Source organism: Salvia hispanica, unplaced genomic scaffold, assembly GCF_023119035.1.
Source record: "Salvia hispanica cultivar TCC Black 2014 unplaced genomic scaffold, UniMelb_Shisp_WGS_1.0 HiC_scaffold_739, whole genome shotgun sequence".
NCBI classification, from domain to species: Eukaryota; Viridiplantae; Streptophyta; class Magnoliopsida; order Lamiales; family Lamiaceae; genus Salvia; species Salvia hispanica.
The window spans coordinates 1-11,000 of NW_025952509.1; the positions used below are offsets into that span (position 1 = coordinate 1).

At 33.7% G+C, this 11,000-nt stretch overlaps 2 protein-coding genes and 1 pseudogene across 2 annotated transcripts; 1 reads left to right on the top strand and 2 right to left on the bottom strand.

Moving 5' to 3' along the window:
- Positions 1–1,758: 1,758 nt before the first annotated feature.
- Positions 1,759–2,864, top strand: LOC125199930 (auxin-induced protein 22C-like). The gene is made up of 2 exons (XM_048097776.1): positions 1,759–2,122; positions 2,751–2,864. The coding sequence occupies exons 1-2, from the start codon at positions 1,810–1,812 to the stop codon at positions 2,846–2,848; spliced, it is 411 nt and encodes a 136-aa protein (XP_047953733.1). The 5' UTR covers positions 1,759–1,809; the 3' UTR covers positions 2,849–2,864.
- A 3,104-nt stretch (positions 2,865–5,968) lies between these two features.
- LOC125199928 lies at positions 5,969–8,641 on the bottom strand (annotated as a pseudogene).
- A 1,311-nt stretch (positions 8,642–9,952) lies between these two features.
- LOC125199929 (transcription initiation factor TFIID subunit 12-like) lies at positions 9,953–10,973 on the bottom strand. Its single transcript, XM_048097774.1, has 4 exons — positions 10,888–10,973; positions 10,739–10,774; positions 10,391–10,564; positions 9,953–10,266 (listed from the first exon to the last, which is right to left on the bottom strand). Exons 1-3 carry the CDS (start codon positions 10,936–10,938, stop codon positions 10,421–10,423), a joined length of 231 nt encoding a protein of 76 aa, XP_047953731.1. The 5' UTR covers positions 10,939–10,973; the 3' UTR covers positions 9,953–10,266; positions 10,391–10,420.
- Positions 10,974–11,000: the final 27 nt, after the last annotated feature.

Here is an 11,000-nt window from a genome sequence, read left to right on the forward strand (position 1 = left end):
AACATAAAAACGGATAATCTATCTCTAAAGTCGTGATAAATCACTTTCAGATCAAATCAATTTCGGTGGTTCAACCAAACTATTTGATCGGATAAAATTGAGAGAATACAGTAAATATCATATGTATATTGAGAGTAAATCGAACCAAAGAACTGATCAGTTCTTAATGAAGATGAAGAGTTGCAATTGTTAATTTCGAAAAGTTGCATCTGTTAAATTCTTAACCGAATTTAACTGATTTTCAAAGTTTTCGAAATTGTAAATTAGTCCTTTGATTTTAAGAAATTACATTTTCGGATGAATTTCTTATAAAGCAATTTCGTTGGAAATAAAAAATTTCCAATAGCTCGATTTCCAGACTTATTGGCCATGCGCCCTTGGACCCCGCTACCCGGGGGCGCTGCTCCCGGACCCCGTTCATCTGTTAAGGGGCTTCGCCCCTAACATCATAATGAATTCAAATAAGCGTGCACTCCGCACTTCCAAACTTAAATGATGTATCATTATAATAATACTAATCAATTAAGTTAATCCAATTACACTAAATATATCCAACATATACACTAGCGGATTCAGGTGGGATTGGGGTTCGATTGATCCCACCAATGACCCTTATGGGTCAAAAAATTTCATTAAACTCAATTTTAAAGTTGTCGTCGACTCCACGTGCCCTAACCCTTTGAGAAAGTTGGAGTTCACTTCTGTTGTTCGTTTGCTAAGTATTGGACGTCCCTGCCGCTCCGCCTGATCAGCTACTCGACGTCAGCAACGACCTTTTTCATTGTGTTCTAAATTTAAAATGTAATTATAAATTAAAAAATTAATCAATATATTATACATATAGATAGATGCAAGAGTCAAAATTTATCAAGAATTGTCACATTAGTCCTATATTTGATAATGACATACTCCCACACATGACATACTCCCTCCATCCCCAATAAAGTCCAATTTGATAATGAAATTTGTCCTTGATGAACATGTGTCCGACTTCAGAAATTTACAGTAGAATAATGCATACATTCCAATTTATAAATTAACATATGATGTAAAAATAGATATAAATTTGAAAATCCAATATTTTATCACTCCTTTGATTCAAACATATCCATTAGTTAATCCAACAAGGTAAGCTTCATGGTCTAAGTTCTCTTAACTTATTCCTTAAGAGGGGGGAGGTGCTTAAGCTTCTACCAATCTCAATATTTCTATGTTTAAATTGTTAAAATTGTTGAAAATTAATTTTACTCCTACATATTAAGAAAATAGCCACAATGGAATCTCTTAATATATTCACAATCTTTCTAGGCTCAAGCACAACCGAATAATATTAGTATCAGAAATCAACACAGAACCCAAAAAAAAGGCAATTAACTAACTCAACAACTGAAAAAAAAAGATATGCTAATGCATGCATGCTATAACACACAGAACAAAATCAAATAAAATTATACACCAACTATAATAAAAAATAGAATATCTCAACCCACCCCATTACTCAAGCACCTCACATGCAATGTCCCCATCCCTCCCATCCAACGCCTCAGATCAAACCCTAGACCCCATCCCCGCCCCACAGCCGTCCGATCTTCCCATACACAACTTTAATCTTGCCGGCTCATTCAAGTGCTACATCAAACAAACACTCCCCCACCTTTGTTTCTCATGTGACCGACCAATTAGCCTCAATTGACCTGGCATTTCCATGTATATAATCATAATAAACCTATCTCTTCTTCTTCACTTCAAACTTCAAACAAACTCAATTTTTTTCTTAATTATATTCCAACTAATTTTATTTGAAAAGAGATGGCGAAAATTTGCTCGGGGCTTGAGACTGAGCTGAGGCTGGGGCTCCCCGGTGGGGGCGGGGGGAAGGAGAAGAAGAGGGTGTTTTCTGATATTTGCGAGGAGGAGGGGAAGGAGGAGGTGAGGAAGAATCAGGTGGTGGGGTGGCCGCCGGTGTGCTCGTACCGACGGAAAAATGGTTGTGGGATGAAAATGTATGTGAAAGTTAGTGTGGATGGAGCTCCCTTTTTGAGGAAGATTGATTTGAGTAATTATAAAGATTATTCTCATCTTGTTAGGGCTCTTGAAGAGCTCTTTGGATGCTTTGGGATTGGTTAGTTTCTATGTTTTCCTTCTTTAGTTAATGTCTTTTTTGTTATTAGTATTAATTTTGTTGGATTAGTTAGCTTTGAGATGGAGTTTTGGGTCTTGAAATATTGCCATGCAAAATTGCATTTTAAATAATTAGGTATTTATAATGTGATATGCATATGTTAATTTCATGAGATCCATAACTTAATAGACTAGGTTTAAGTGCATTGGCCTAATTGAAACTGCCTAAACATTAGTTAGAATATAAGATCTATGTTAAAAAGGATTCGAATTCAGTTTGATTTTTATGTTAGGTCTAGTTAAACATGCCATGTTTTATTTATGAGGCTAATCAATGTAATGATATGGTATGTCCTATCAATAATTATGTTCTTAATAAAATAGATATAATTATGTATGAAATGAAATTTTGAGTGGATAATTGTACTAATACTTTAAGCCTAATTGAAAAAATATTAAATTGTATGGGAATATATATTGTCGGCGAAAGGACAGGCAAAATGTACGCAAAATGTGATGATTAGGGAATAAAATTATGGGAGGCATGATAAAGAAACTTGTTTTTATACTATTAGTAATTGATAATCATAAATCAAAGTGTTTATGGTTTTGGTTTGAAATGTAAACAGGAGAAGCATTGAAAGATGCAGAAAATTGTGAGTACGTTCCAATCTATGAAGACAAAGATGGAGATTGGATGCTTCTTGGAGATGTCCCTTGGGAGTAAGTCTCTCTCTCTCTTAATTTATATTTTTATATTTTAATAGTCGAAACAAAAATAAACATTTACGAGCATTTCACACACAAGATGATGTAATTTCATTTCAAACTATAGTATATTTTCAGTCCATATACAAGGGAATAAGGTAAAAAATATGTAGTACAAAGGTTAAATTAAATATAAGCTGAATTATATTCAATTTAAGCCTGAATGTTTGGGCCTCATATTGCTGATTTAGCAACTTGTTTTGCTTGAAACAAATATTTCAATTCTTTAAATATAATGAAATCAATACATCGATTTGATACATGACCATCTATTTTGATTTGTGTCAAATACTATAGTTTTGGGTACTTTGAAAATGACATGTGATGCTATACTTGTATGAGTGGGGATCATAAATATGTTCATTTTCCATGGGTTTCAGCCAAATACCAAATTAATTAGTACTAATTTTCAAATATTAGAACGAATGTATAGGGTGATTAGGTGATTGAAAAATTAAATTTATAAATATTTGATAATTTTATTAGAATGATCTATTTAGTCTTTTGGCGGGCGTTCAAACTGATATTTTTCAATGGGTTGGTAACTGTCAACAAATGGCATTTAATTATAATAAGTTCAATTTTACTGAGAGAGGAAACTTATTGTACGTGTAACAATTAGAGTAAGGCGGAATTTGGAAAATACAACTATCACAGCTCGCACAACTCCATGTACCTAATTAAATTAATAAACCATTTATTTGAAGGTAGTGATAAAATGCAAACTAATTTTTTTTATAAACTTCGAACTATAATTATGATAGTTAGATTTCAAGATTACGTCACCGTACGATAAATAACGTTACCGTAAAATGTCAACACAATGTTAATCGAAGTTGAAAAGTTCACATTTTCTCGTTGACGTTATTTATCATATGTTAACATCAAATCTCGAAATTTGACGCTCCAGATCATAATTTACAATTTGTACAATATATAAACTTTGCATTATATATTTATAATCCTGTCCTAGCAACTAACTTTAAATTAATGCATTTTTTATGTCGACTCCTTGAGTTAAATTTCAAAGTATTTTATGGCCATGTAATTTTTCGCTAAACTTTTTTGAAAAGGAGAGGTGGTTTAACTGCTTTATTAATTGGCGCGACGATAATAATTCTGACATTTGACTTGCTTCATATAATTCATATGAGTTGACAAAGTCGGTCCTAATACTTGACGTGTTAATTAATTAAATAATTGTGTAGCCACTATCTGTTTGACTCTATAATTCTAATAATTCATCTTCCCATCCCCAGCAAAATTGTACTACTAAATTACTAATCCATGAAACGATCAACACTTTATTTTTTTTTACAATATTGACGATCAAAATCATGAAAGAGGTTGAAATGCTCCAACGTCGGAGTCAAAATATTGATGCAGGTGGTTGACATGTATATTTGTTCAAGTATGCTTTTATTTATTGCCTTCTAATAAGGAGACTTTGTAAAATAGCTTTCTTAAAATGAAATTTGAGAGAGAAAATTATAATTTATTTGGCCCCTTTCCCACATGATTACCCCAAAATTAGTATCACCCAAAAATAGGATAACAAATAACACAGCATTTTAATTCATAACCGATAAAGTAAGAGAGAGATTGAAAGAAAAAGTGATTGGAATATTGTTAATGATGAATGACACTAGTCTCATTAGAGAAAAAAGATTTTCTTATATATAATTAATCTATTTATAAAGGACATACCAAAAATGATAAATGTGGTTTATTTTTAAGAGAGACGAATGAAATATTTGTTTCAAGCAAAACAGTTGCTAAATCAGCAATATGAGGCCCAAACATTCAGGCTTAAATTGAATATAATTCAGCTTACCCAATTTTTTAGTAATTTAGATTGATCACTTCACCTCGATGTTGTGATTCATGAATTTGGGCCAAAATTAGGCATGGAGGCGCAATTTGTCAACTGATACAGTTAGTATTAAATGACATCACATATTAAAAAAAAAGTCAGCGATTCAGTTATATGGATGATTTCCCAATGAGTTGCAATCTTATTATACAAGTAAATGCTCATTCGTCCTCAAATATATGGATGATTTCAATGCGCATGGCATCATCAAAAGCCTTAAAAAGAATGAGGAGAAAAAAATTTTTTTTATTAAATGTTTGGGGTGACATGAAGACAATCGGTGATTGGTCTTATCGATAATAGATAATGCTAATTAAAAAAGTCAACAACCCAATTTAAGGCGTCAACTAATACAATGGCCCCAACCCCAATGAATCCTTTAAACAAAAAATATAAAAAGAGCAAAGATAGAAAAACGACCCAACCCATATTCAGAAACCGTATTCCCGTTAAATCTTTTTTTAAACTTGATCTACAATAAAATTTTTTTCGATTAAACCTATTTACAAAAATTAAATAACTAAAAAAGCATTAGTTTTTTTTAAAATAATAAAAAAAAATTTAAAAAAATTTTTTCCCCCCACGATTTTTCACTGCTTTTTAAAAATAAAAAAAAAGTTAAAAAAATAATAAAAAAAAAAGAGAAAAATTAGAAAAAATTTTCCCCATATTATTCTCTTTTTTACTTTTTTTTCTATTTTAACATTTATTATATTTTTTAAAACGAAAAAGACTTTAAAAAAAGGGGAAAAAAATATTATTTTTAGGGTTTACCCTATCAACCCGAACTCCCCCGAAATTAGGATTTTTTAAACGGGAACCAATGGACAAAAAAAAAGGCCCCAAATCTTATTTTTAAAGGATTGGTTAATAAAAAATTTTCAACAAAAGAAAATTAAAAAAATTATGAAGTAGTACTACTTCTTAAAGATTAAAAGTTATTCATCTAAAACTGAAATATTTTCACCCCTAAGTACAGTAAGCGTGCAGCAATTAATAGGCATCATTAAGTCACACTTGAGAAAAAAAGAGTGTTAAAAATTAAGAAAAAACATGTTGAAGAATATTTACTTTACAGCTGAGAGAGAACATATTTGGCAAATGAAAATCAAGAGTATAAAGTTTCAGCAGCACTGGGAAAAGAATTCCTGGGTTTAAGAGTTTTTCAAAAGAATAAATTGGCACAATGTACAACAAATTATTGATTTAAGAGCAGGGGTTCATTAAAATTTCATTTACATAGTTCAGAACTCCTTCTATATTAACTGTCCACGCCACAGACACGGGGGAACTCCGTCCATGGGTTGCTCGATTCCAGCTGCATTCAATAATTTCCCACAATCAGATAACCTCACAAAGAAAGCATTTTTAAACGAAGAACAAAAGGCGACGTACTTCTTTTGTCCTTGATCCATTATGGTATGGCCAAGCAGTGCCCCTTTTCTCACCCCTTTCAACCCCTTTTAATGTAAAAAAATCAGGTCTCACTAGTGCAATGAAACTAACAGGATCATGCAGGAAAATTCCTGTGTAAAAATGAATTTCTGATGTCAGAATGAAACTCAATAATGAATTCTAATTTGTGTGCTATAACTGAGTTACCACTCTCTTAAACTCCATCAGATTTAACATGCCAGTCATGACAAAACTTGCACATATCATATAAGTTGTGCATGCCTTCCACCTAGACTTCCTTAGCCCTTCAAGGTGCATGTCTGAGACGAGATGTTCAAATGGGATATTACTTGTATATGGTATATAATGGATAGTGAGATAGTTGGAGCTTTAGTTGATTTTGAGGGTATCAGAACCTGTCAGTTTGACTTGCGTTGTGATGTTTATGCCAACAACATCGATATTAGCCCCAGAAGTGAACACAACATCTGCTGCTTCTGGATCTCCATATATCTGGCAGTCACATAGGAGCAAATCAAATAAATAGACAGAATTTACACACCTCAAAATAACTCGATTCCACATTAGCCTTTATCAACAAATAATAAAAGGAGCAGATTACATACATTTGCCTCGACGGGATTAATTTCCAAATAAAAAACCCAAGATCACCAGTCTCTTAATTTTACTAGCAAACGAGAGTCCCTTTTTATAGCCTAAATAGAGGAAAAAGCCCTGCTTAAAAGTACTACCATTGAGCCGATCAGAACATCATGGATCAATGACAAATGATCACTTACCAAAGCAATATTTGTTAGAGGTCCCAAAGAAAGTATAGAGACTTCACCGGAAAATTCAGAAACCGTATCGCCCAAAAATTGGTGCAGATTTGTAAATTTCCCCAGATTTGGGAGGATCGAGAAAAATGTTCCCCAATCCATTGAACCATGGACAAAGTCACAATGCGTGGCTTTCCTCTCTGTACCGTATTTCATTATTGTCGGCTGTTGAGCATATTATAACATTAATGTAAAAATAACATCAAAGCATACTTTGTGAATGGGTGATCACTGGCAATTCACAGAGTATGACAGCCCAAGATATTGAGCCAGTTTATGTTACACGAGATATAGTTTTAAAATGGAGGCTGACACCCAACCTTTCCCCAGAGAGTTTCAGGAAAACAGCGTGTACTGAAAGTTCCACACTAACTACTTGGTCACAAGACAGCCCCGTTCCAGCAACTGGAATATCTGGACGTCCGGCAATCTCACACTATCATTTTGCACAACAAATAGAGTTATAGATCACAAACACATCCAAAACATAAGGTACTTAAGCATGCACCCAAGAAGGATAATGAAGCTGAATACACGACGGGACATACCAGAAGCAATGCATTATGGGTCGCATCCTCTGTATTGACATTGCCAAATACTGTTGTTAATCCTAATATATCCAATTCAGGTGACTGAAATGCCATTAGTATCGCCATGCTATCATCTGAAATTCAATATAACATCCTTTGTTACAACTCCACTGAGCGCTCAAATTAAAGAACCATCTGACTCTTGCACTTTTAACATAAATATGTGTGTATTCTCCATGATTCCCTACTTACTTAAGAAGATGAAGCTTGAATTTCAGAAATTAAAACAAACGTCTGATTGTTATACCTACTTGTGAAGTCAAACATCTAACTGCTTGACATGAGCCATATATATACAGATATGTGCAGGCCGAAATCAACTAAAACTCAATATCTCCACTCAAAAAGATAATACTAGTAGATTAGTGGCCAGGAAAGCAGAATTGTGAAGAGATTGTCTCTCAATTTAAATTGTACTTACAACTTTTAGTAAGATAAATAATTGGGGGTAACATCTCAAAATTGAATTATACTGCTGGTACCACATATCTTCCATTAGATAGATTTGATCTACCCTACATCCACATGGAGTTCTATCTATCTCTTAGTATCAGTTAGTTCACTTTTTGCAGAGGCGAATTGGACCCCTCTCTCTCTCTCTCTCACACACATACACACAGATTCTATTGGATCAATGAAATCAAAAGGCCATAAGTTTGAACCTCAAAATCCGAACTCAAATAGAACTGGAAAGATGGCACATTTGGAAGAAATTGAACATCAATAAAAAGGCATCGAATAGCAGAATCATAAACAGTAGCGGGGTTGAGAATCTAACCAATGCCGGGATCGGTGTCGATGATAAGCTTTTCACGCTTCGTCGAACAGCAATTTCCTGAAATCACGCTCGACATCACCACAGTTTTTGGCGGATTCGATTGAAACTATCACAAAATAAAAGGTGAATCTCTGAATAAATCTTGGAGATTATATAAGCGTAATGATTTGGAAGATCTCGTAATTGAAAACTAAAAAAAAGAAGAAGATAAAATGCACAGCTAAACAAACAGTCAGCTGGAATTCAGTCTGTCTAGAAACGTATCATTATTCGTAACGCCATGTGACCCATTATTCATACGAAAACAATTTTTTAATTTTATATGTGGCTGGTACAGGTGGCAGTTGCTGATTAGCTTTTCTGGATATTCGATTTTATGTTTCTTGTTTATGAACTTTGTGGCCTAGAAATGTTTGTTCTTGCGAATAATTCTACGATGCGTGCAATGTCATAGTAGTAAATTTAATTTAGGCTTGGGCTGGTACATTATCCAAACCAACGACCAATTTTACAAAATCGATGCACAAAGAATGAAGTAGGAATTGGGGGTTTGATCTTTAATAAATGGAAATGAGATAATTTTATGAGATGAACGAAAAAAGGAAAATGTCCTTACTTTTATGGGACGGAGGGAGTATTTCACTTTCAATTTTATATACTTCCTCCCACAAAAATTCTATCAAAAAAATGCATCAGATCTCAAACAACGATGCCATATTAGATGCTTTTATGCAAATGTAAATGGAGGCAGTGTCACTAATCCTAAGGGAGATGAATATACAATTGCTCGACATAGGACGTCCGCTGCTCCACGTATTCAGCATTGACGAACATTCACTGTGACTACATCATTAAATAAATTTGGAAGCGCAACTTAAGCACTTATAAAAAATTTAAATTTTAAAATTAATTTCATTATTAATACAATTATTTGAAGTTAAAATAATGGATAGTGGAAATTAATGAGAAATGCATGGCTAGGGCACAGAAGAGAGGAACGGTGATTTAACGGAGGGATGATGGCTAGAGGGATGTAGAAGAGTCCCCCATCGTGGATGACCTAAATGTAGAAATGGCAATTGAGAATAGAAATTCTATATCAATTGAACGATTTAATTGGTGGAATAGTAAGGGCATTGTCAATTGGCTTTTCGCAGGAAAAATATGTATTGTCGCAGTCAACGGCCTAACTATGAAGAAATGCAGACTGAATTTGGTAAATTGCAATTCCAATTCCAATCGTGTCTTTAAAGAGAAAAATAGTGAGGCATATGGGTCAAGACTAAAGAGAAATAGGCCGTTACGTATCTTTTTGTCGATCAATTTTAATTTTTAACAGATAAGAGCAAATTTAAAACACTCCGTTCACGTGTATGCACTTGCATATTTTTAATTAAAAACAAAGTCTCTTTTTCCTTTTAAAGAAACCAGAATATATCCTATACCCACCCAAGGATTATTAATAAACGAGCCATGCAGGTGGCACAAACACTAAAAGAAGGATTAAAATGTTCCATTTTTTTATATAAACTTCATATGTGGCTTCTGATAGTATTAAATTTATAGTGGAATGAAATCAACAAAACCGTGAAACTAGACAAATATTGGATAAACCACATCAGAAATATATGAGTATGGGTTCTCATGTGGCTGTGGTGACCATTTACCAATATTTGACATAAAAAACCTAATCCCACATTTCCTTACTCATGCCTACCTACATAGTACTTCACGAATTTACAAAATGCTCTTTTCATAATAGACAAAAAAGAAACCCTACTACCTTCAAAGTGACATTTCTTCCTCTGAGCATTTTTTTAATCCTCTTAACATGTTCATTTGCTATTCCTGTTTTTCAAATCCACAGGGTTACAAGCACAAAATATCTCTGCCCCAACTGACCTGCATAAGGCATAGGATTATAAGAGGCCATGGAATAAAACAGCCAAAAGCAGAATTCATTCTGTAACATGATAATATAACAGACGCAAAAGCATCAGCTATATTGTTTCCACTGGGGTAATACCAGACGACAAACTTTGGCTCCGGTAATTTCTCATGCAGCTTCACGTATTTTAGGATTTGGAGGAGAACTAATCGTATTGGCAGGTCCTTTTGACAGATGACCTTTAGCACTCCCAGATGCTCCGCTTGTGTTCTTACTGAATATTGTTTCAGCAGCTGACATCGACTTTTTTACCTGCCAAGAGAAGAACCAGCACATAGAAAGTTCAACAAACCACAAATAAAACGATATCAGTCTTGTATTATTTACTGAATTAAACACCCTCGTCTCTAACACAAATTCACTCTACTGCTAATATAGAATTATGGTGACACTTGAAACATGAAAATAAAGATGCAAAAAACTTACAGCAGCAAGCCTCTCCCTGTGTAGCTCATTGACATGCTGGGGACAGATGCAGTATGTTAGAAAAACAATCGACCTTTTGTACTGAACATACAACTAAAGACCAATTTTTCTGGTTACACTTGTAGAAACTAAATTATATACTATCTTACTGGTTTCTTGAAAATTCTTATCTCATCTCCGCCGAACCCAGGGAGAGCCATATTCCAATTTCTTTCTGATTCCACATACAAATGGAATTTTAGTATGAATTTGTATGGGAAGG